Source organism: Protobothrops mucrosquamatus, unplaced genomic scaffold, assembly GCF_001527695.2.
Source record: "Protobothrops mucrosquamatus isolate PMUCROS unplaced genomic scaffold, P.Mucros_1.0 scaffold91, whole genome shotgun sequence".
In the NCBI taxonomy this organism is placed as follows: Eukaryota; Metazoa; Chordata; class Lepidosauria; order Squamata; family Viperidae; genus Protobothrops; species Protobothrops mucrosquamatus.
Genome location: NW_015386466.1, coordinates 719,973 through 747,370, shown reverse-complemented (window position 1 = coordinate 747,370; position 27,398 = coordinate 719,973). Strand labels below are relative to the sequence as shown.

The 27,398-nt window shown below is 35.8% G+C and overlaps 1 protein-coding gene across 1 annotated transcript in view; it reads left to right on the top strand.

The window, feature by feature from the left end:
• FRMD3 (FERM domain containing 3) overlaps positions 1-27,398 on the top strand; it is an 81,067-nt gene that overhangs the window by 52,281 nt on the left and 1,388 nt on the right. Inside the window, exons 5-13 of the mRNA XM_015812504.1 lie at positions 954-1,051; positions 2,804-2,927; positions 6,775-6,862; positions 8,284-8,372; positions 9,432-9,495; positions 11,188-11,276; positions 12,888-12,962; positions 14,165-14,233; positions 15,681-15,802. Coding sequence (XP_015667990.1) covers positions 954-1,051; positions 2,804-2,927; positions 6,775-6,862; positions 8,284-8,372; positions 9,432-9,495; positions 11,188-11,276; positions 12,888-12,962; positions 14,165-14,233; positions 15,681-15,802 — 818 coding nt within the window. The remainder of the gene's footprint in view (positions 1-953; positions 1,052-2,803; positions 2,928-6,774; positions 6,863-8,283; positions 8,373-9,431; positions 9,496-11,187; positions 11,277-12,887; positions 12,963-14,164; positions 14,234-15,680; positions 15,803-27,398) is intronic.

Below are 27,398 nucleotides of genomic sequence, written 5' to 3'. Positions count from 1 at the left end.
CTTCTCTGTGCCTTATCTCCTTGCTTCTCCATGTCTGAAGCTCTGCAGGCTCAGAGAGGCAGGAAGAGAAGGATTTTAGCTCTGTGCGTTTGCTTAAACATCTGTAAGATTGCTTAACGACTGCAACTGGGAATGCTGGGATCATGGTCATTGACTGAAGCGGTCACCTGATATCTAGCTTAACTACTGCTTTGTTCAATGACTGTTATATTTTCAGTTGTGGTTGTTAAGCAAGCTGTGCTTAATCCTTTCCCTTGCCACTACTTCAGTAAATAATCTTGTCTCCGACTGCTTTTTCTAACTGCCAGAGGCAAAATGCAGCTACCCATATCCTTTCTCTTCTGATTCCAAATAATAGCCCAAGGGAGAAAGAATAAGCACTCCTTTTCTCACTATTCCTCTATTCAAAATATCAGCCTTCTATAACTGGACATATTGAGCAACCATAAGGTTATTTCTTCTTGCAAATTGAACTGCATAATACCCCTCTATTTAAAAAACTATTTTAGAAAACACAATTTGAGTGCATAGACAGAAATAGAAGGTATACATTCCTTAGTGTTTTCCCATAGTGACAATACCATGCTGTATAGGGTTTTTGTTTTTAAAAAAGAATAAATTGTAATACATGTTATAAGCCAGACATTGTAACTCAATGTAATGCTTCTATTTTTCTTTCTTTATTGGAAATATAGTATGATAAGTAGGGAAGTGATTCTCTCTCTCTCTCTCTCTCTCTCTCTCTCCCTCTCTCCCTCCCCCCCCCTCTCAAATTTCCTTTTCTGAATTGCTTTACAGATTGCAATTCAGACTTTCCTAATCAACTGCCTTCTAGATATGTTGCTGTTCTCATTGTGGCATTTTCACCCAATATCTGATAATGAGTAAACTAGAATTATTGAGAGAGGAGGGGAGAAAATAAAAACAGAAATCTTTTCCCTTACAAAATGCAGGTACCTTTTATACCTCCAAATCAAAAGAGATATTTTCCATGGCCGTTTGCTGTGTGGGTTTTCTGATGCTGCTTACCTGGGAGCGTGCATTATTCAAGGTAAGTGAAATGATTGTACTCTGCTACTTTTACTTCACGGCATTATAATAGCACGGTTTTAAAATTGATAGTGTTATATCCAAGATAGATGAATTATACTTTAGTCTGGATTTTGTCCACTTATAAGTAGGTATGTAAGTTAGACAATAGGCTGTGGCTTTCCACTGCTTCTAGTCTACTGCTTCTACTGTTGCATATTCCTGCCTTCCATTCACATTCCCACGGTATTTTGAAATAAAGGATGAAAACATATATTTTTTCTTCACTGTATAGGAGAATGATATTGTTGACACAGGTAATGCTGCTGATCCTTTCATGCTGTCTCAGTAAAAAGCTACATATTTGTAGGGCTACACAGATCATTGGATTGAGGTGCTCATTGCTCCTCTCTTTGAATTGTCTTTTGTAAGGCCTGCGTGGTAGTTTCAAAAACTAGATATTTGGCAGGTATGTACACTTTGAGAAGAAAGTGAAGCAAAGTGGCTATGCACATACATGTGTGGGGAAACAATTAAGAAAAACCTTTGAGGAAGCTACTACTTTCACTATTCATTTAGCCAGGGGTCTTCAAACGTGGCCCTTTTATGACTTGTGGACTTCAACTCCCAGAATTCCTCAGCCAGTGTGCCTGGCTGAGGAATTCTGGGAGTTGAAGTCCACAAGTCATAAAAGGGCCAAGTTTGAAGACCCCTGACCTAAGCCCTTGCATGTTATGGAACACCTCATTTCAATGTATTGCAGAGCCACGACAGGTGGTCAGTTTTGTGATGATTATATTATCTTTATGTTTATTGGTCAGATATTTTATTTAGTTAGCGTTGGATTTTTTTCTGGTTGAGAATTGAAACCTTTGCCCCCATTTTTCTGTTTCCTTAAGCAGCTAAAAGAACTATAGTTTTATTGTGTGTTTTAAATTAGGAAATCACCTAATGAGATTTAATAATACATAAGATTGAATAAAGTGCCTCAAATAAAACAAATTTCTTGTTAAAATCTGAATGGCATGCTTGCTGCTTAATAATAAATAAAATATGATTCCTTGTTTAATTTCCTTGCTATGTTTTACTATAAAATTTGACTAATTAGTATGTTTGCTTTATTTATAAAATGTAAATGACCTGCAGCACTGCTGTTTCCAAAGCAGTTACCACAGCTTGAAACAATAGGGACAAATAACAATGCCAAACTAGTAAACAGGAAAAAAACCCATATAATTATAAACTTATTACAACAGAATAGATTGAGAAAGATATTTGCTTGGTACTGAAAATAGTTGAAAACCTGAGGAAAGTATTTTAAAGATGAGAGCCTACAATCAATGGATCCTTTTCCTTAGAGGCCATTGGCATAGATAATGTAGGGCAGGCATGTCAAACTGCCGTCCGGCGGGCCGGATGCATCACGCCGAAACCGCCCCCACCCCTTTGCCGGCAATGGGGAAAAAGTCACGATATATCGCGCGACGTCATGTGACATCGCGAGTTTGACATGCCTGATGTAGGGGAACCTGGAGAAGAATTACAAAATTGACTTTCCTATATAAATACCTTTCAATTGGAAAAAAATGATATTTCAGAAATCAACATCTCAAAGGTGAATATAAAAACTTTAAAGATAAGTATCAGAGCTTCGGGATTGTGCAATGAAACCCATTTATATGTGAACTGTAAATAGTGCATTCCCAGTGTTGAAATTCTCATTTGGTAAGAATGTATTTGGTGTTTCTTCTCTGTTTTTCTTTTTCCTGTACAGCTGAACTAGGTGATTATGATTCTGATGAACATGTGGATAATTACGTCAGTGAATTTAAGATCTTCCCTAAACAATCTCAAAAGCTGGAAAGAAAAATTGGTGAAATACATAAAAATGAATTCAGGTAATTGAGATTGCCATTTAAGGAAGTTACTTAGTTATTTTTAGTGAATCTACAGGAAAATTTATTTTCCCTTGGATTTGCTGCTTACCTATAGGTGCAGTAAAATTAATATAGTCAAGATGTTAATGGGTTAAGATGTTAAGTGTAGTATGATATTTTAAAAACGACTACATTATATAGACATGATACAATACAAAAGTAAGGTTACCCAAACTCATTTGTTTCAGTAGAGTTGGGATTTTGTGGCTTTCCAGATGTTTTTGAATTATAACTTCAGGTTCTTTTAATTTGGTGATGATGGATGGGATTGCTGGGAATTTTAATTCAGGCACTGCTAATTCTATATCCTTATTTATGTGCTCTGGATGGCTGTTGTGATACTGCTAATGCTTTTACTATCTAAAGATTCTTTTTTCCTTTTTGAATTTTATCTGCAGTGTTAATCATAAGAATAAAACTTTTCTCCTCCTACTATGTATGAAGCAGTGGGGCAGTCTCAGTTGCTGTCATTAGGCAAATTCCACATGGTTGCAGTGTCCCAAGGTCACATGATCACCATTTATAACGCCAGATTCCCATTGACTTTGTCAGAAGCTGGCAATGAAGGTCCCAGTGACAATTAGGTGACTATTGCAATGTCGAAATAGTGAGCTGTTTGCCAAGCACCTGAATTGTTTATAAAACTGAATATTAAAGGCATGCATTAATAATAATTTGAATCCAATTTTCAAAATCAATATTGTTTGATTATTAATAAATTATCTTTCCATGTTTGAAAGTGTATGAAGGTATTAGTATTTTTTTAAGATGACAGTGGAAAATCTGAAAAGTATCTTTGCTTTTACGTTGGCCAGATTTTTATTCTATGCTATTCATTCGATGATTAATTCTGACTCTGAAAAATAGGAACATTTTCTGTAGTGTTTTTATTTCTACAAGAAGAACTTTCCAATTTGTCACTAACACAAAGGTGAGAAAATTGTCCTTCAGTCTGATAAAATACTGCTAATTTACAATTGTATAATTAGACCTTTTTATATATAACTGCTTCAAGATGCCATAATTTTGGTTGTTGAAACATTATGCTGCTATTGAAAAAAAGATTTCAGTAAAAGTTTATTGTGTCACAAAGAGATATGTAATATAAACAGTGCCGTTTAGAAGATCTGCTGTTTAAACAGGCTAAATTGTCCTCTTTTGATTCAATTTTTGCTTCCCATTCTTCTACTTTGATCCTTGTTTCTTCTACATTTGTTTTAATTATATGTGTAGGACTAGTATTTTATTTGTTACAATCAAAGTATATATAAATTGCCAAACATCTTAGTGCACGTACATTGATTTTATTTCATCTATATTTTAATGATATTTTCTAACATCTTGCTTGATTCTTCAGTCTGGTTAGTCTGTGATTGAACTGTAGCTACCAGACTGAACTGTAAAAATGTGGACATCCACTAGAGAGCAAAAACAGAGAAAACTCTCTTTGCTGCCATCTAACAATCGTGGAGATTTTTTGCAGTCCAGATGTAGTGATGCCTAAATATGCTTGGGATTAAAGCACGTTGAGTACAAAAAGCTGCTAGCATTAATTGTTACAGTATTTACTTTACTGCACTTTATACTACAGTAAGTAAATTAGTTTCTTATCCCATGTAAACAGAACAAAAACTTCTTGCTTTGTCAAACTTCTTCATAAAAATTAATTAAATACCAGCCATAATCTGTACAGATGCTACCATCTCTTAAGAAGGCAGTTCCATTTTTTCAATCAGAAGCTACAGAGAGGGTATAGGAAATGCTTTGTTGGCACACATTTCGTGACTTCAAGAATTCAACATGATTTAGACTCTTGGGATGGAATAGGATTTGAACACGTGTGGCTGATTTCCTTAAGTAAAAGCTTCTTGGAAGATATGCCTGGGGAGAAAAGTATTTGGGAGGAAATTGCCCTCCCACTCTGAGGTAGATTCACCTTGGAAGCAAGATGAAAAGTATCAGCCTGGTATTGCAAAGAGATAGTTGGATGTGTATGAAGGAAGATGGACTGACAGTAAGTTCCTGTTTGAAGTAAGATCCTTGGACATCAGAATCTGAGATAATGCTATAGTCAATGGAATACGTCTACTGTGAAACTACCAAATTACCAAATGTTGCATGTAACTGAAGCTCTCAAAACATAATGAATCCTATCTTAATTGGATCCATCTGAATGGCTTTCAACAACATACAGTACAGTATGTTTTGCACTCAGGAAATCAAAGGTGATGCCACACTATGTGCTTTATTAATCTGTGTCTATTCCCAAGATTATTGAAAAATGTGGAGATGAAGTAAACATATAGGGACTCTTGGTGACTGGCAGTAGTGGAGATTGACCCTGAGCAAAAGAGATTAATTCTGATATTCACAATTTATTTTGTATGTATCAGTACATCTTTGGACCATCTGAGTGTGTGATGTTGCTTGTGTTGCCAGAATGTACATAAGCTTGCAGTTATTGTTCAAAAATTGTCTGTGTCTGCAGGGTAACAGAAATAATTAAATGCTGATAGTAGCTCTGCATGTCTGGACTTAATTTCTGGTTGCCCCAACTTTTGAATCCTTAGGGCTGGGACTGCCATATTTGCCAGTAAGCCAGATCTTGGATGATTAATGTATCTGCTTGCAAAGTACCCCTTTTTCTCACTTAGACCACACTGGTTGATCCTTTAGAAAGGAGGTGGTGGCTTTAGTAGGCAGTGCTCAGTGGCCAGGTTTTTCGCAATTTACTTTGTATGCATTGACACAAGGTTTTTTTTTATAGCAGAGTGGTTGCTTCTGGTTGCACAGATTTAACATCTGAAATCTTGGATATGTGGGTAAATGAGGGAACAAAAGAGGACAACGTTGTATTTCTGTACCATCCATCCAGTGGTGGAATTCAAATATGTGAACAACCAGTTCTCTGTGTGGATGCCGCTTCCAGAACTCTGTTCTGGGCCTGGGCAACAAAAAATTAGCTACCGGTTCTGCCGAACTGGTGCGAACTGGCTGAATCCTACCACTGCACCCTTCCCGTTCTTCAATTTTATTAATCTTTCATCAATACTCAAGCCAACCTGGATTATAAGACTGACATAAACTGTGGAATGCTCTGATGAATGGATTTGCCACATATTTTATCTGCTATTCCCTCTTCAAGGGCTGTTCAGTTGAATATCTTTTGTTCTGAGCTATATCCAGGGATAACACCAGAAAATGAGAAGCACGGTTCCTACACTGAAATGTACAATTGGAATTGAGAGATTACAACTTTGAAGTTAGCCTCCAGGTGTGTCGCCAAATTGGTTTCTTTGTCCAGGTTGTTTATTTATAGGATATGTGTTTGTGTGATTACATGCATGCATAGGTAGGTAGGCAGGCAGATAGGAAAATGAGGTGGACCATTAGAAGGCTAACATATTTTAATCAAATATAAACTAAATGTATTTTCATATTTTCCTATTTATTTCAAGGGCAGGAAAAGATTAACTTAATCTGAGAAATTTTTCTCAAGGAATTTAGGAAGTAAATGGATAGAAATCAAGATTGATACTTGTCCCCTATTATGTTCGAACTGCTTATACTGTATATATTAAAAGATAGAAAATAGTTGAATGATACTCGATAGCCCCTGATTAACTGCACGTCTCACTGGAGCCCTGCAATATGTCAACAGGAGCTAGGCTTAATCCAAAGGAATCAATTTCTGTGGCAGAGTATCAGCAGAATCACATGAAAGTTTCTTATTTCCTATTTAGCCAATATTATTGGTTTAAACTGTTCATAGTTTATCACAAACTATTTCTCTTTTCATGATTTCTAGGGGCCAGAGTCCAGCTGTTGCTGAATTTAATTTATTATTAAGAGCACATTCATTAGAAACCTATGGTGTTGATCCTCATCCTTGCAAGGTAGAAAAGATCTAGACATTTTAAAAAAATGATGTATTTTTTGTTTTCAAAATTGGGTAAATGTCTCTTCTACATGTTTCAGCTTATACAGTTTATAGTTTATTCAATTTATTCAGGATACCGTGTTTCCCCCAAAATAAGATCCAGTCTTATATTTTTTTTAGCTCCAAAAGAGGCAGTAGGTCTTATTTTTGGGGATGTCTTATTTTTTCCACTGTCTTGCCTCGTGGTGGCGTCATCAACAGCCCCATCCAGCAAGAGCCTGTGTGGCCACTGCTGATCCACTTTTTCTGAGGCCACTTGCCTCTGTTTGTGTGCATCGCCCCCTAGTTGATGCATGCGTCGCCCCCGGCCTCCGTTTTGCTAGTAGAGGCCTTCAGGAAAAGGCCTCAGGAGCCGAGAATGGAGCCCTGGACAAAGCGAGAGGCAGCCAGTGACCACAGAAAAAGTGGCCTGGCGGCGGCTATGCAAACTCCTATTAGGCGGGGCTGTCAGTGCCGCCACTGCGAGGCGAGGCAGGTGTCGGGGTGTAGGAGGCCTGGCTGAGGGGACTCTGAGAAGCAGGTGTGGGGTGTGTGAGGCAGCTCCACCCCCTCCCCAACCTGCCTCGTATCACCTCATGGCTGCGGCACCACGAACAACCAGACGGAATGGGTGGGCTGTCAGCTGCGCAGGCTCTAAAATAGGGCTTATTTTGAGGGTAGGGCTTATATTAGGCCCACCCCCAAAAAAACCCGGCAAGGGCTTATTTTGGGGTGGGTCTTATTTTTGGGGAAACACGGTAGATAGACAGACAGACAGGCAGTTCTAGTGGGGTTTATTGTGCAATTTTTATAACTACAAGAAACTGGATATATACATTTAATAAAATGAGAGAAATTATGTAGGAAAATTGATATTACTTTCATTTGTAAGTTTAAATTTTTTCAAGTATTTTATATTGCTTTAAAGGCAAACTCAAAAAGCAGTTTTGCTGCAAAGTAGATATTTGGTTCTGTACAAAAGCAATTGTCATACATAAAGTTCTATATCAGAATTTCGCATATCTTATTTCAATGCTAAGTTGATCTTATTCCAATAATATACAGTAGCATCAGATATTGTTATATCAGTGTTTTCTATAGATATCAAGTTGTTTGATGGTGTTCGAGACTGCACTTTAAAAACTCTGTATAATTTTATAGTAATTGTGCTTTAGAAGATGGTTAGAAATTTATAGTGGGAAAGATACACATAACTGCTTTCATGCCAATGAATCCCCTACAAGTATTTCCTTTATCATTTAAAAATCTTCCAACATGTTTGGCTTTGTAAGTGGAAATGCCTTCATGGAAGGAGATATTGTATTGTAAAAGTATACATTTCTGGAATGTTTGCACTTTCCCATAATTCTAATTAATATTCTTTTTTTTCCTTAAAAGGATTCAACTGGGACCACAACATTTTTAGGATTCACAGCCACAGGTTTTGTGGTTTTCCAGGGAAATAAAAGGATACATTTGCTAAAATGGTAAGAATCTGAATGTTTTTTTTAATAGAATACAGAGAAAACTTTACTTGAGACATTGTTTGCAAGTACACTTGACAAGGGGATGGGATATCTTGAGAGCATTTTGGGCAAATTCGCTGCATCTATATAATGTACTGTTTAATTAATCCTTTGATTTATTCCTAAACAGCCCCAGGTTTGTCTGAGATAAAATCCTCCTGGTCAGTTATTTAAATTTGACTATAGCAGTGATGGCGAACCTTTTAGAGACTGAGTGCCCAAACTGCAACCCAAAACCCACTTATGCATCATCGGGTGCCCATTGGGTGGGCGTGGCTGCGGTGGTAACGGCAGACTGGGTGAGACTAAAAAGTTCAATCAATCAATTCCAGCTTTGCAAGATCTTTTTTTTCCCGCGAGAAGTTGAAATTGACTGATTGATTGAACCTTTTTTTTTGTACATGGCGGCGGAGACCTAAAGCGAAAAGGTTTTATAACCCAGCTGAAGGCTTAGGACTGGGGCGACAGCGCGCGTGCCCACAGAGAGGGCTCTGAGTGCTGCCTCTGGCACCTGTGCCATAGGTTTGCCACCACTGGACTATAGCATGCCAGATTCAGTCATCTTGTGACCTGGCCTGCCAGGAAACAAAAGTGAGTCCCTTGATTAGGAAGAGGGAATGAGGAGTCATTTGAGTTGTCTGAATATAGCCAAAAAACCCACAAAAAACTAAAGTCATAAACTTTGGCAGTATTAAATATTGAAATATTAAAACCTCTTCTTCTGTATCCAATGGTTTGTAATTCAAATGTTTTAGAAACTAGTCAGGAATAAGAGTAAATTTGAAATTGGTGGAGGGTTTTTTTAGAAATTTTGCTCCAGATACGTCATCTGTGGGAACAATTGAATAATTTTTGCACAAAGTAAATTATAAGTACAGAGATCCAAACTGAAGTCTGTAATAACATGGTTAAGAAGTGAATAAGTCATTTCTAGCAGCTTCTTTTTGTCTTCCATATATTTACATAGAAGTGTCAGCTGCAGTTTGTTTTCCTAATTTAAAAAAGCTTTTTTTGTTATAGGTCTGATGTCTGTAAACTGAAGTTTGAAGGGAAGACATTTTATGTGATTGCAATTCAGAAGGAGGTTAGAAATTTTGTTTCTTACATTCTGAAATAGTTTAGTTTTAAAATTAAGTATTTCTCATAAAAATGAAATATGTTTATTCTTGCTCTTACAAAGTAACTTTCTGTCTTAACTATTTGAATAGACTAGTTATGCTACTATATGAGTGAGTACTGGCAAAAAGTCCTAACCAAAAATGCATGTGATAGAGATCGATTATATAGACAAGTACACAGATAGATGGATGTCTGTGTATAATAAGAAAGGATTGTGTGTGTATGTAATTATATATAATTAACATAATCTAACATGTTAATATATTTTATTTGGTTTACACTCTAAATTAAAAATAATTGGAAACAAATTTCCAGAACAGAAGTCATACTACAAATATTAATTTTGCAAATTTGTTTTTGGTTTGTTTTTTAAACCAAGATTCCCCAACTATATATTTAATATACCATCTAATGCAGAGGTCCTCAACCTTTTGGGCACCAGGGACCGGTTATGTGGAGAGAGGTTTTTCCACAGATTGGAGAAGGCATGGTTTTGTGTGCTGCCTGCATCCTGCGGATGGGGTTTTGCTTGTTTGTGCGGCCTGGTTGCTAGCATGCTGCGGCCTGGTACCGGTCCACGGCCTGGGGGTTGGGGACCCCTGATCTAATGAGTTTATATGCTGTCACTATTTCAAGCTACCTAGAATGGTTAATAGTTTTGACATCTAAAATAAACTTTATACAATGTAGGACTAATTTATTAGGCTAATGATAGTCTTTTCAAGAATACTTAACTTGCACTTTTCTTCTTCATACCTTCATGGCAAATAATCCCGTGGAATCAAGGAAATTTTAGGAAATGACCAGGCTGAGCCTGAGGGAGGGGTTCAAATGTATCATCAGTCACTAGTCCTTTCACACATACAAGGGATATAGGTCCAGCCCACCTTGAATTCTTCTACCCTTATCTACCACCAATTTCCTTTGGCTGTTAATAGTCCAGATTCTTGTAGAGAGCTTATGCTTTCAATAAATGTTAATACCTATTTGAACTATCCGGATCTCCTGATTTCCATGACGCTTGACAGAAACTCAGTGAGAGTTATTCAGGTCTTTTTAATAGTTAGTGATGGTCCATTCAATAGGACTTTGGAAAAGTTCTGATCAGCTCTTTTTTGTCCTTTCCCAGGGCAAATCCACACTTAACATTTAAGCTGAATCTTGTCTTTCTACCTCATGTTACTCGGGGAAAAAAACAGTAAAATGATGTAAAACTAAACAAGTTTTTTTTTAAAAAGAAAAGAGAAAAGTAAAAAGTTGAGGACAAGAAAAATGTATCCTAGTCATTATGCTATATAGAACTCATGACAAAAGTTAGCTTTATTAGGTATTTGAGAGTATAATGAGCATTGACTTGATTGAAAAAGTGTTCCTTTCTTTTCTATTTAAAAGGATAGGAGCCTCAAGGTAACATAATATGGAAAAGTGTACTTCAGAAATAAAACAAAAATAAAAGCTTTGTCAGCTTTTGGGGACTCAATCAAAAATGATTGCCAGCCTCATCTGATGATGGGGCAAGCAAATAATGCAGATAAGCCCACTGTTTAATGTGAAGTAATTATGACATTAATCTAAGTGAAAATCATGGCTTTAGATTAACATTGTTAAATAAGTCAAATTTTATTTTATTTTGTTTAATTTTTTCTCACATGCTTAGAAAAAGGCTATGTTATCATTCCATACTTCTACACCAGCAGCTTGCAAGCATCTCTGGAAATGTGGTGTGGAGAATCAGGCTTTTTACAAGTAAGCAGAACTATTTCTATCATCCAGTAGGAAAAATTCACTTCAATAATATAATACAAATGTGTTCATGAGCCAAGAATATCAAGTAATCTGAGATTCCTTTCATGTTAAATCAGCATGCTACAAAGAGAAAATTTATTTATTTATTTATTATTTTATTTATTTATTAATTTAATTTGTACCCCGCCCTTCTCCTCATGGGACTCAGGGCGGCTAACAGCCTCATAAAAACCACAATACAAATACAATGATATCTATATTAAAAACCGAATTAAAATGACCTTTGATTTATCTATAGAAATTAATGAATTGGATACCTATGAGGAATACTTTAGAATAATCCAAAATATAAGATTAATTATATTTGATTAAGATTCTTTGGATATCAAACACAAATTCCTTTTTAAATTGTGATATTTTAAGTCTAGTAGCAGAATAATCCTAAACTTGAAGTATTAGTCTTGGGCAGGGGTGGGCATCTTGGCTCTTTTATGATCGTGGACTTCAACTCCCAGATTTCCTGAGCCAGCATGGCTGGCTCAGGAATTCTGGGAGTTGAAGTCCACGAGTCATAAAAGAGCCAAGGTTGTCTACCCCTGGTCTTGGGAGTATGAAGATTCTATACACTAAATTCAAGGTTAATTGATTTCTGGTTCTTCAAACAATTACAGATGCAGGTTGTGTTTGATTTACAACCATTCGTTTAGTAACTGTTCGAAGTTACAACAGCACCGAAAAAGACCCTGACTTATCAGTTTTCACACTTGCAGCCGTTGTAGCATCCTCATAGTCATGTGATCAAAATTCGAACACTTGGCAACTTGGAAGTATTTATGATAGTTGCAGTGTCCCGGGATCATGTGATCATCCTCTGTAATCTTTCCAACTGGTCTCCAACAAGCAAAGTCAATGGGAGAAGTCAGATTCACTTTAATGACCACATAATTCGCTTAACAACTGCAGTGATTCTCTTAACAACTGTGGCAAAAAGGTTGTAAAGTGAAGCAAAACTCACTTAACAACTGCCTTGGTAGCAATGGAAATTTAGGACTCAGTTGTGATTCTAATATGATTGTAATTCAGATTGTAGTCTGAAACTTAAACACTGATACTATCCTAAGTCTTGACATGTTTTAAAATAAAAATGGACATAAAACCTTTTTCAGTATAGGGAGTATAGCCTGGCAGATCAATGAGCACTCTTATTTCACTGGAATGCAATCCTACCTGCTAGTTTAAGTAATCTGTTATCATTTCCATCCCAGTAAATAAATACCTGCAAGCATAAATATCTAGCTGTCTATATGAGGAACACACAATGCAGGTATGAGTTATAAGTTATTGGGCACTATGCTGTAGGTTTCGTACATTATCTTCTATAAATACTTCCTTGATAGGGAATTCATAGACTCACTAAAATAATTGTAATAAAACAATTAGAAATATATTAATTGAATACTGGATTGAAAATCTGCTTTGTAAAGATTATTTGAAACATAGACAAATACACACAGAGAGATAGGGTAGATAAGTATGTCTGTCTGTTGGTAGACTAAGTCTTTATTTTCTTCCTTGAAAAGTTAACTATTTCATTTTGTGTTTCCTCTGAAGGTATGCAAAATCAAGCCAAATCAAAACCATGTCCAGCAGCAAAATATTTTTTAAAGGCAGCAGATTTAGATACAGGTAAATATTATTTTTATCCCAACAGGAAAAAATTATACAGGACAAGATGGATGGATGGATGGATTCCATAAAAAAAATCAAGTTCCTTAAGACTGCAAGCTTACATACAGTTACCTGAGTGTAAACCTCAGTGAAAGCAGTAGGTCTATGTGCACAAATATAAGACTGTATCATTTTAGCCTATGAAATGGTCCAGACTGTTGTTTTTTTTTAAAAAAAAAAAATACTTGCTTTTGACTGTATTAATATTTTCGTAAACTGCTCTGGAAATATAAAAATAAATGTGGAGAATATATAGGCAATCCTATTCACATGGACTTGAAAATAAGCACCAATGATTAAAATGAGAATTTATGTCTGATTAAATATACCTAGAATTACGCATGTAAAATATTTATGAAGAGATAAAAACAAATGGTTTTTGGTAGACAGTATATTAGATAGCTTATTGCTACTGATTTGAGCAGAATTATTCTTATAAATTGGACTGAATGAACCATAGTCCAGTGCAGGGGTAGGCAACCTTGGCTCTTTTATGACTCGTGGACTTCAACTCCCAGAATTCCTGAGCCAGCCATGCTGAGGGGAAAGGGAGAGGTTTCCAAGCTGAGCCATGCTGGCTCAGGAATTCTGGGAGTTGAAGTCCACGAGTCATAAAAGAGCCACGGTTACCTGCCCCTGGTCCAGCGTAAGCCCCAACTCCATTTGTATAGGTATTCAGATTCTCAAAATCACAATGTTAAAATCAGATAGCAAACCAGCAATTTCTTTCAGCATGATTTTTAAAAATATATTTTAAAAAAGATAAAATGGATATTAAGTCTATCTTTGGCTCAATGATTTTTTCTGCCTTTAAAACTGTCTGATCAAACCCATGCACATATATAGAGAAAAAATTTCAGCACTAGCTCTTTGATGATATCACCAAAGATTAGTTTAAATAAGTAAATAAATTAAGTAAATAACTGCAGCCCTTATTAGAAGAGTATCGCCATAATTAAAACGCCAGCTTTATAAGGATATAGTTGCAAACATCCCACAATGATAGTTTTTGAATATTCAACTCCATTTATAAAGACAAAGCTTTTCCATTACTTGGTATCCTTCTTAATATATGAGTTGCTTTAAACATTTGGTTACTGCACAACAAATAATTTTTTATCGTACAAAAATTAGTTCTTAACATGTATGTTTTGTGACAGTGGAAAAGTTGCAAAAGAAGTTGTTGAAGCAAGTTCAAAGATCCAGAGGGAGCCTCCAGAAGTACACAGGTATTTTCTGATCTAAAACGCTTAAAGAATCTACTAACATTGACCTATATATTATAAATTGAAAAATTATATAACATATATTTAATTACTGTTCTCCCAGGAATAGAACATTGCTATTGGCTTTTAATATGTAATAGGAGCTGAAGGTTCATTTACATTATAGGATTTTTTTAGTGTTTCCTGACTCATTCCCTTCAATAAGGGGCTGTCATGTGTCTGATTAACGAAACACTAAAAAGGACTTTCAGGCATATTTTCTCCTAAAAGCATTTATTAATGTTAAAGATACGTCAGCACAACATGGAGGAAATGCTTAGGACTGGCTTCTTTTCCGCTATGCATGTATTTCTAAGCATTTCCCTCCCACCTTTCTTTGGGGTCATGGTTCACATCTTCCAATCAACTTGGAAGATGTGATTTACTTCCCGTTTCTTTTCCCCTTCTGCCTGGTTTAACTATAAAAATGCCAGACAGCTCTGCATGTTGTCAAAGCAAGAATATACAGTATTTGACAGGGGCAATATTTTAACTCAAATCCCAATTTATCGGATTAGGAAAATCCAAATGTTTTCAAATCAGTTTGGTACACAGGTAGTCCTCGACGTATGACCAGAATTGACTCCCAAATTTCCATTGTTAAGTGAGACATTTGTTAAGTGAGCCCTGGTCCATTTTACGACCTTTCTTGCAAAGTTGTTAAGTGAATTATTCCAGTTGTTAAATTAGTAACATGATTGTTAAGTGACTCTGCTTTGACTTTGCTTGTCAGAAGTTGCAAAAGGTGATCACATAGAAGTAGCACTTAGACTTATATACCGCTTCATAGTGCTTTACAGCAGTCTCTAAGGGATTTACAAATGTCAGTATATTGTCCCCAACAATCTGGGTTCTCATTTTCATCTCAAAAGGATGGAAGGCTGAGTCAACCTTGAGCTGGTCAGGATCGAACTGCTGGCTGTGGGCAGAGTTAGGCCTGTAATACTGCATTTTAACCACTGCACCACCTGGGCTCTCTCCCCAGTACACTACAACCATCATAAATATGAATCAATTGCCAAGCATCCCAGTTTTGATCATCTGACCATAGGGATGCTGCAACAGTCATAAGTGTGAAAAACGGTCAGAAGTCACTTTTTTCAGTACTGTTGTAACTTCAAGTGGTCACTAAATGAATGGTTGTAAGTCGAGGACTACCAATAATTGCATAATTCTATTTCACTGTTTCAGGTTTCACTAGGCATTGGCTACAAGAAATAAAAGTAAATAACTTCAAACTGTTCTGCAACATGTTTTGCACAAATAAATATTTTGAAGAGGGTAACAAGAAGATTCTTTTTCTTTTTTTATATGCCACATAAGTATCTTTCTTCATGTATGTGTCTACATACATACCTACAGCCTAATTTATTATATAGTCAGTAGGATAATTTATCCCCTTTTTTCACAGAACCAACATTACTCAAAGTCGTAGCTCTTATTCTTTGAGCAAACAACTCATAATTAACATGGAACCTCTGCAGCCTCTCCATCCATCACCAGATGACCAGGAAGAGGTTCTTTCTGATGAAGGCAAGTCTAAGCTAAGAGTCTCCCTTCTGTTTTTTATTTTTATAAAGCATATCAATAAAGTCAACAGCAATCAATTTTTCAAAACGCACAGATTGCATTTGTGATATTTGAAAAGTTATTTTCATTCATATAACTAGCAAAATTGCTGGACAATTGCTGATATGTTGCTGATGAAAATGCACTGGCGGCAGTTTTAAATTACTTAGATTAAAATATTATTTAGATTGTAGAATACTAGAGGTTCAATAAAAAAGAGTGGGAACTGATTCACCTTGATCATAAATTAGATTTTCCATTTAATAGATGGGGGTTCATTCTGAGACATAAATTCTTCACAACTTCTCATTGCCTGGTAGTTGTTGATTGAAACTCAGTACAGGTAGTCCTCGAGTTACGATCACAATTGAGCTCCAAAATTTATGTTGCGAAGTGAAACATTTATTAAGTGACTTTTCCCCCATTTTACGACCTTTCTTAACCACAGTTGGTAAGTGATTCATTCCAGTGGTTAAATTAGTAACACGGTGGTTAAGTGAATCTGGTTTTCCCATTGATTTTGCTTGTCAGAGGGTTGCAAAAGGAGATCACCTCAGGGCACTGCAACCGTCATAAATATGAACCAGGTGTGCCAAGCATCTGAATTTTGATCATGTGACAATGGGGATGCTGCAACGTTCGTAAGTGTGAAAAACGTTCATAAGTCACTTTTCTCAATGTTGTTGTAACTTTGAACAATCATTAAATGAACTGTCGCAAATCAAGAACTACCTGTATCATAACTAGGTCAGGGGTCTGCAATCTTGACAACTTTAAGACTTGTGGACTTCAGCTCCCAGAATTCCTGGGATAGCTGGCTGAGGAATTCTGGGAGCTGAAGTCCACAAGTCTTAAAGTTGTCAAGGTTGCAGACCTCTGACCTAGGTCATCTTAGGATAGATTATTGTTCTTCAATCTTTTCCTTAAAATATTTAAGGAAATACTGCCATGGGATGGGACTAAGTCACAACCTATTGTAACATTTCTAAAAAAAAAAGCTTACAAAATACCCCTCCATTAATATCAAGTAGTCAAGGAACACTTTTAGACAAAAGTGCATGTAACTGAAGCTCCTAATGCAACATCTTTTCCCTTAACTGCTGCTGCTATTTTTATACCCTGTCAGGGGAAGATCCTGCTATCAGTCCCCACCTGGTACAGCAAGATCCCATGCCTGTACTCCTTCCTGGAAGCCTTACAACTTGGAAATCTGGATCTTTCTCCATTCCACGTGATACTCCTTCCCGTATCCGTGCCCCCAGATCTCTTGGTGAGTGTTGATATAGGGGTGTATGTGTGTCTGTAGGATATAGCTGTCAAGCTTTCTTATTCAGGAACTCAGTGGCTACTAACTTCTCAAAGAATAATGCAGCTAACTTTTATTACAAGCAGAATAGCTTCCAGTTGGTCAACTCTCATTGTACATATACAGAATTACATACATACATATTCAAATCATTCCACCTGTTCCCTGCATTTTCCTTTTGTCAATTCAAGGCCAGCTTTTCCTTTGTTACTCTCCCATCTTCATATTGTCAGCATTCTTTTCCTGCAAAGTAGACAGAGCACTGTCCCCGACATGAGAAACAACCCCTTCTGTGACAATAGCTAATCGCAGCATCCATGCATGTATGTACATGCACTGTTTGGGTATTTTAGTGGGAAAAGGAAGAAGGTTGACGAAAGATGAAGACTGTGTGAATAGTGGGGGAACCTTTTCTCCTAATCATGAGATTATGGAGGGCCTCTTGCTTTCAAAACTTTGAACCAAGAGAATTCCTATGAATATTGCAGTCACGTGTCTCTTGGAATCGCCTTGGATCTGTCTGATCTCTCATGTTTCTTATAATAATTTTTTTTGCTATGGAGAGGATTTGACAAACACACTCCTTTGGATTTATATAGCAGTATGTTCTAGAGCAGTTTTCTGCTCAGATCACTTCTGATTTTGTAGGCACACTGGAATTGTCTTGTTGTAACAGAAATACAAGTAATCCTTGACTTAAAAACCACAATTGGGACCAGAACCTCCATCCATAAACGATACAGTTAAGTGGGTCATGCCTGATTTTACAATCATTTTTTTTTTTGCCACAGTTGTTAAGTGAATATGGATTCCCCCATTGACTTTGCTTGTCAGAAGCTGGTTGGGAATGCCACAAATGTTGATCACATGATCCTGGGATGCTGCAACTGTTGTAAAAGCAAGCTGGTTGCCAAGTGCTTGGATTGTGATCACATTGCTATGGGAACACTACAACACTCATAAGTGCGACAACTAGTCATAAATCACTTTTTCAGTCAGTCAACCCTGGGGAAAATACCAGTAGATCAAGTGTTGGTCCAAATAATTACTGTATACTTAGAATAGTACAGTTCAACATCAATTACTACTAGCAAAAACACTACTTCTGTTTCTGTTTCGTGACTCCTAATTGGGTGCAAGGTTTTCCTACAATAGCAGATATAGAAGCAGCAACATCAGGGCCAGGCTTTGTGTCCAGGCTTGCCAGTAAATCTTAGATTTGCAGTCATTTAGTTCTGAATTAAAGTCTTTTTTACATTTGTGAGAAGATGCCTAGCCACAATTTGGCTACATTAGATAATTATTTATCCCAGTGCAAAGAAGTCAGAGGCTTTCTATATCTGTGCTCTAGGGTTCAAACTCTAGGTTTCTTCTTCCCACTTTTATGAACAAAAACTCAATGGGATTGTGTGATAGTCTTGGGACTAAGAAAGATGTACAAAATGCCTCTCAGGTCTGGAAAGCACTGGAACCCATCCTGCTAACCTCAATATTTATACCTTCAACCTTTACAATCATTAGACTGAATTAAACAGGATTGCCTCTGCAGATAATTAAAAGTGTAGGTTCAAATTTAAAAAATAAAATAAATGCCCATATAAAAGTCATAATGACTTATATATATATGGCAAACTTTTATGTCTATTGCTTCAGTAGTCTGCATTATAACGCAGTAAACAGTTCAAGTGCTTAGACTAGTATATATAGTGTATAGTGCAGCTGTTAATTAACAACTGTTAAGGGAATGGCTGGCATTTGCTGTTAATTACTTAGTGTATTATGAGCCACTTGGAAGGTTTTAAAAATAGGCACTCAACTCTGTGCTCTAGTAGGCTATTTCTATTGGCCGAATTACAAGCTGTTATTTGATTCATTCAGCTGGGCTCTTCCAAGCTGGACACAGTGGAAACTTGGTAAAGGTCACAGCTGGTATGGGTGGCTAGTTCATTAAAGCTGAAATAGAAAATACAGCTTTTACGTCAATATGGTGAAATGCCTGGTAAAAATCCAAACCCGAAGGAGTATTCATTTGCGAATGGTTAACCACTGTAGTAAAGATGTGTGCATTCGTCTGTTGAGACATGGGTCGAAGATCACAGCTAAAAGTGCTGGTAAGGTGGGGGGTTTTTTTTGCCTAGTTACTTAAATATTTTTAAAGACAATGCCCCTTTTTCCTTTTTGTATATTGATAAGGGTCAATACTCAGGGAATAGTAAATTGTAGCACTGGGATTTGAATAGTTTTCCCTTTATCCAAAAGAGCAAACAAAGAACAGCTGGGAAAGCTGAAGGCTTGGATAAGGTAGGAAAAACAAAGCCTTCAGTGAAGAATGTCCTTCTAATAGATGGAGTTCAGTTGTATATTAAGTTATCATTTTAACCAGATACCTAATGTACTGAGAAATATGTTTTAAATGTCTTTGTAATAAATGCATGAATCTATGAATTATAGATAGTACAATTCCATGATATTTAAAATGTATAGATATCATTAGGGAATCATTATGCCCAAGTTCCTTCACCAAAAACCATATTAAATTGAAAAAAAAGGGATACTTCAACTGAGGAAGACCAAAGGAATTATTCTCAGAAATGTTATAGCCTATTTTATTAGTGAAGCTTTCTGAAATAAATTCTAGGACATCTTTCTTTCAGGAAAGTGATAATAAATCTCAGTGACAGTGATTCTCAAACTACAAGTCAGGATCCTCATGAGTCACAAACAGTTTTCAAACAGAGTATTTAAGATCTCAAATACTTTTAAAATCTGACCAGAGTTGTGCAAAGTGGGAGTGTCGTCAAAACCTTGGTGGAACTTTGCTTCTCATTTTGCTTCTGGAAGCACAAAGTGGGTGGCTGTGCTACCTCACAGATTCAGATTGCTGTAAAATTTTATTATTAAAAGTAAATGGTAAAATATATTTCTTGCTCAACTATAATCACATTGAAAGTATTTGTCAGCTGGCACAGAATGCAGCAGCATGGGCAGTTGTGTGTGTTTCTAGAACATCAAGTGTCACACCTCTGCTCTGCAAGATGTATTGGTTGCCAGTTTGCTTCTGGATCCAATTCAGGGTACTGGTTTTAACATTTAAAGCCCTTCAATGCATGAGACCAGGTTATCTGAGGAACCGTCTCTTCCAGATTAGCCCATCCCATTAGATCTGGCAAGAAGGCATATTATGGTTACCATCTACAAGGGACTTAGATTTGGTGGGTCCCAGGAGGCAGGTCTGCTTCTCTACTGTGGCACTGCCTTGTAGAACATTCCCTCCCTTCCTCCCTCCCTCCCTTCCTCCAAGGTTAAGTTGGCTCCATTCTTTTTAATGTTCCGTAAATCATTCAAGACCTGTTTATGTCATCAGACCTGGGAATACCAGGAAACTGAGGACATGTTCAAATGGCTCCACTAGTGAGGTGGATATGCTCATTCTCTCCATGCTTGGGATTTGTATGTTTAATTTTGATTTTAATTTTGAGCATGTATTTTTACATGTTTACTGTATATGATTGTTTTTATATACAGTATGTGATGTTTTATTGGATTATTGTATGCTGCCCAGAGTCACCTTTAGTGAGGTAGGTTACCATCTAAATCTGATTAATAAAATAAACAAAACAAACAAATAAATAAATACATTTCATTCATGGCAAGAGTGCTATTGCACACAAGTTAATGTATCATTTTAAGGCACTGTGGTTCTTCAAAATTTGAGAACCCAGAACCCCTGCTTTATTAGTCTTCTGTTGCAAATAGAATTCCTTAACGTAAGAAAGAAGGTATTTCTGCAAAAATATTTTCACTTCAATAACATTAAATTACATTATCAACTATCGTTTTAATGCTGTCTGAAGTATCAACAGTGTAAATATTTTAAGTATGTCTTTTAATCGGAAACCAGACCACTTTACTATAAATTAATTTTATAGTAATAAATTAAAGTTAATAAAAATAAATCACCAGCACTGTAATAATATAACATAGATACAGTACATATTGTAACAACCAACTATAAAGGCAGACAACAGACATTGTGGAAAAGCAGTTCTTAGTTCTTTCCAAATGTCCATATGCATTCGCTGCTGGTTCTGTTGGAATGGTATTCCATTGATCACTGGTCAACATTGAAGAGATTCTCTTCATTTTACAGAATTTCTGTACTTCAGCCATCACAAACATTTGAAATGGATTCTCAGATACCAAGCTAAGTGTTGGGGATGAATACATGGGAAGATATTTTGACATGTATCCAGGACCCAATATTCCTATGTTGAGATTATGAAGAAGCTGATAGGGGCTAAATATAACCTGCAGGGAATAGTAGCACAAAATTATCTAATACACATGGGTCATTTGAAGGACTACATTATTTGAATTTCCTTTAGAAACTCCCTCTTTTTAGAATCTTGATTGTCAAGTTTTATGGCAAACTCCTAGTTACTCGAGAGCTACTTCTCTGTGATAACATCCCATTCATTTCACTACAATATCTGAATACAGAAATAATGTGGATGAGACTTATCACACCAAGATCTGGCACACAGTACATTACTTTCATAGAATTACCTTATTAATATGCATAATAGAGTGATGTAAGATTTCCGCTTCAACATTATTAGCAATATTTATGCATTGGGTGCTGAATGACCTTGTTTACATAGATGCTAAAAACTTCCTAGGTACACTCAGCCATGTACACAAAGTTTGGGAAGTGCAGTGAGGCTTTGTGCCTAGAATAAGATATGAAGATTGATTTATGCAATTTAACAAAACACTAAAAATATACGAATTGTGGGAAAGCATATAGAATTTTGTTGATTTAGAAATATCTACGATAAAGTCAACAGCCTTGAATTATGAGATATCTTGCAGAAATGTTGAACTGAAGATTGGTTGATGTTTGTGATAAGAACAGTAAATGGTGGAAGTAAAACAAACATGAGAATAAATGAAACAGTATTGAATGGTTCAACACTGAATAATAAAAAATGTGAAATGTGTAATATCCTTTTGATTGTTTATGGATAAATGTATAATAAATGCTTGTAATATTAGAGATATATTGAATGGAAACATGAATGTTGCATTTGAATGCAGCTGGTGCTATGTTGTAAATGTTAGCTAAATTGAGTGCTGCAACAAGGTAATGGATCTGGAACTTAATATATCAAAGGCCAAGGTAGTTGAATTTGACAAAATTAAATCAACAATTACAATTGAAGTTGTGCATAGAAAAAAAGGGCAATAGGATACATCAGGGGTCTTCAAACTTGGCCCTTTTATGACTTGTGGACTTCAACTCCCAGAATTCCTCAGCCAGCCATGCTGGCTGAGGAATTCTGGGAGTTGAAGTCCACAAGTCATAAAAGGGCCAAGTTTCAAGACTCCTGGGATACATGGATGAATGTGTACCCTGGCAGACTGTTTACTAAAAACGGGGAAAGAATTAAGACATTAAAAAGTAAGAATAACTAATAAAATTTGTTGTGCAGAACAAATGTCCAAATAAGTTAAAACAGCTAAAGTACAATTTGTTCTATGTGAATAAAATGTTAAGAGAAATATAAAAGTAAGTTATATGTAGTAGAAACAAGTAACTTAAGTGTTGTATGTATTATAAAACAAAAATAGGTAAAAAAAAAATATGCTGAATGGTGAATCACCAATATGAAGGAAATATTTTCAGATATTTTGGTCCTGTAGATAGAATGAATGAAGATTGAATTCCAAAAGAAATATATAAAAGATGAGTGTATTGAGAGGAAAACCCTGAATAGATGGAGTTGATAAGATCTTTAAAAAGGCAGAAGTGAGATGCTATAATATAAGAAATAAATGTAGTGTATGATGTAATGCATGGACATTGTGGATGTAAGGATGGTTTGCTGGAATAAGAAAAATATGAAGAAGTATAATGAATGATATTGGTATAAATCAGATTTCTTTTTTTCTCCTATCTCCTCTTTGTAATTTATTTTGCTTACTATTTCTTATTCTTTTTCTGCATTTTTCAAAACGTTGCTTAACCCAAAAGAGAATAGCGTGATGGGTATGTATGTATGCAAATTTTTCTGTGAGCATGTGCATGCAGAGAAATTAAATCAAGGCTAGCAGCCATTTTTTGAGACCATTTTTACTAAACTCTTTATTAAATTAAAGAGGCCGTTGAAAGCATTTTGAGCTTTTGTCCTCCATATTTGTGTATGACGAAAATGCAATTTAAATGAATTTACATCATGTTTTAAAATCATGTCCATACTGAAAAAGTGGTCTTATTCCATTTTAATTTTGTACTATGTTGTATTAATGTGCTCTGTATGAACTATATTTTTAACCCTTTGTCTTTATAATCATCATCATCATCACCATTATTGTGATGATGTAGCTAAAGTCAAAAAAGTGTTTATTTTGAATGGTGGCGATGAATGTAAAATGAAATGAAAGAATGTTCTGATATAATCTTTAAAAAGGTAGCTTTCTCCAGTAGGCAATAAGCTGTCCAGTTTTCTATTTTATCAAATTCTATATAATACGTATTCACACATGAGGACCTTTTCAAATATGAAGTAAAAAAGAATAAAACTGAGCAACTATGAAAACTAAATACTGGATCAGACACAATCATAATTCATGTTTTTATAAGGGTTGTTTTTCTAATCTTAATGTTAAGAATGCAGAATTAGTAACTACTAAAGACTATGAATACTGCTTAATCTGAATTTATTTAAATACACACATACACACACACATGTGTATATATACATGTGGTTGAGTTACTTGAGATTAATTTTTGAAGATAAGATAAGATAACCTTTATTGTCATTTTTTTACTGTGGGCACAATGGCACACATCAAAAATGAAATTTAGTTGCCTGCTCTGAAAGTGAAACACATACATGACACACATCTAAACATACTATATACAACATATATATAGACCCATACCCCTACATATACATAACAAATATTAAATACTGTCCAACTTGAATATATAACGGAAGGAGCAAGCTTGAGAGTTCACAAGGTTAATGCTGTATGGCTGAATCTGGATGTTCTGCTACGGATACCACGAAGAATTAAAATGATTCATTCTCCATTCTTATTAAATTAAAATCTACTTTTTGAGGAAATTGAAACAACATTATACAGTCTCTTATTTCTTAATTAATATAGAAACATGCAGTGACTTTGCAAATTATTTAAAAAAAAATTCCTATTAGTATATTACAGGTTTCCATTTGTTCTACAAGTATATAACCTGCTCTAAAAGATTCTACTGACTATTTAACTGGAACTTTTTCCTATCTTCTTTGTGTTATATGTTAGCATCAGATTCAGTTGAAGTTATCAGGAGATTATTTGAAGTAGATTTTCATTTTCCAGGGCAGAGATGGTAGGTCTGAACTAATTATTTTCCTATCCTGATAGTCCATGACAGATATGCCTCCAACATGAGGAGTGTTGATTCAATAAATAGCTGATAGCTTTAAATCAGAATAATCTAGGTTATAAGCTAGTTAATTTATTTCATACAGCAATCAGTTCAAAATATGTGATAGCCAGTATCGTTGATCTGCAAATATTATTTATTGGGAGGTGGAAGTGGATGAGGTCCATAGTTTTACTGTTTGTTCTATTTGAATGTTACCAGTTTCTCATTCTGTGTTGTAGCACTTGTTTTATTTTATATGAAACACATTTTTGTTAATTATTCTCTATCACTGTCAAATAGTGAATATGTCCTATATCATATGGGGCTTCAGTTTTTTTCCCCCAGGCTGTTGTTTTTCTCTTTTGTCTTTCTTTGATTGTATTTATTATAGTACCCAGGATAGCTTAGAAAAATGCAATTAAAATAACAAACAGAATTAACGCAAATCTTAACAATTTATTGAAACCTTGAAACAATTTTTTGAAAAAATAAATCAGAATTTGAAATAATTAAAAGGTCTAAGTAAATAAATATTATTAAGCCCTCTTTCAAGCTCTTAACTCCAGTGACACGTAGCATGAAGAAATGAGAATTAATGTCAAATTATGTGTGGCAAAATGCCCCAAGAGTTCCTGCTAATGATTAAAGAGTCAGAGGAGGACTGTGTAAGAATAGGTAGGCATCAGTTGTATATGGCTTTATACACCATTAAGAAAAACGTGTATACCATTAAGCTTTTAACCAATAGGAATTGCTTATTGACAATAAGTGGGCCCAAACAAATCCCTGCCACAGTCTGCTAATCTCATAATAAAGACTAGGTTGGACCCTTGTACTACTATGAGATTATCTTTTTTTAACCATTACCATTTCTTAAAAGACCTGCCTGGCATTCAACATAAAGATGTATTATTTATTTGTTTATTCAGTGTTGATGCCACTTGAGTCCAACCAGCTTATGAAGATGATGGTGCCATTATTTTGTCTCCTTATATTTGCCCCCATTCCTGCATCAGAGTAACTCAAGGTTCCTGTCTTCACACTTCAGAAAGTGACATCATATCCTGTGGTAAAGAGTTTGACTTGCGAAGTACACAGAGGAGACACCGATAAGAACCATTCTAATTGAATGGGTTTTACCTCCCTTCATAGATCTGCCTCTTTCCTTTCTGCTTCGTAATATGGACTAGGGAGGAAAATAAAATTCACATGTCTAAGCTTCAATTGCCTTCCTTTAAGCCATAGAAATGTCATACAAACAGGGAAAACAATCATTCAAAGCTGCCGATTAATAAGAAACAGATATTAAAAGAGAAATGTCCTTTATCCTGGATCTCATTTACAACTCTAAAAGCCCATAGTGAGCTACAGTACATTTCTCTATCCAACTCAGCCTTCTTATTCAAAGCCTATATGTAAACATGCAGGTTGCACCTGTGTGGCTGTGGCCAGGTTGTCTCCTGTCTTCATCTATCCATCACACCAGCTCTGATTGAAATAAAAAGTAACCCTACCAACTATCATACTGTTTCACCCAGGGATGCCCCTAATATCTCCATTAATATCCAAATCCAAATAAACATCCATTGTTCACCTTCCTACTTGAAGAAGCAATCCAAAGGTGGACATCCTTTTTGTGCTTCTGCCTTCAAGATCAATCCTAAATCCTACCACTTATTTGATACTATGAATGAAAAGATATATAAATTGTGGAGGATAACAACATTTAAAGTGGATTTTGGAGCCATAAATAAAATCAAGATTGTCTAACTCAGCGGTTCTCAACTTATGGGTCGCGACCCCATTTGGGGTCGATCGACCATTTCATGGGGGTCGCCAAGCAAGGCTGTCCGCCATTTTTTCCCCCTTTTCCAGCGGGTGCCTTACCTCCCTTGGGCTGGGCCAGCTGGTGGTTGGCCTGCTCCGTCTCTGCCGCTTGCCAGCTACGCCTTGGCCAGCGCAGGGGGTGGAACCACGCATGTGCGGTGCTTCCGGGCAGGGAAAGTCCTCAACGTACAACCGGTTGGGTAGTCCTCGACTTACGACCGGTTGGGGGTCGCGGCATTAAAAAGGTTGAGAACCACTGGTCTAACTCAAGTTGAATTAGATGCAGTTTTAGTTTATTTTGAATATATGTACAAAAGCCAGGCTAAATCTAAACCAGTGTGAACAGACTTACAATTAATATTCAAGGGAAAATACTAAATTAAAAACAGATTGTCAAAGCTGTTGATATTGTTGAATAAATAAATAAAACTGATCATTGAAGCCATTGGGTCTGTTGCTGTTTCTTAGCCCAAACTATTTTACCAGACTGTTGCTATAGAGATAGAATTAGGGACATTTCCTATGCACAGTATCTTTAGTTCTAAGAGTTTAGGCTTATATTCATTCTTATCTGTTTTTTTGCATTGAAAAATAAACCTCATTTCAGTTCACCCACACAAAAAAGTAATTAAATAAAACTGGACTCTAAATGGAGTTGTATAATTTTAGAAGACTGTACAAAAAATTAGTGTTTGTTGCAAATTTACATAGAGAACTCTTTTAATTTAGAGCTGCTAACTTTGAAGCTAAATGGCATAAGCATAACTGTTAAATGGCATAAGCATAACTGCATAACTGTTAAAACAGCAAAACGTCAATTTCACACATTAACAGTAGATAAAAATTTGTATGGATAATTACTTTATATTCAATTAGTTAATATCATTTGTTGTGATTTATGCTAGTTGCACACTGCTGTTTACACAAATTGATTCAAATTATACTATCAGCTGCATGATTTGTATATTGGTATCATTACACAAAGTTGATGCAAA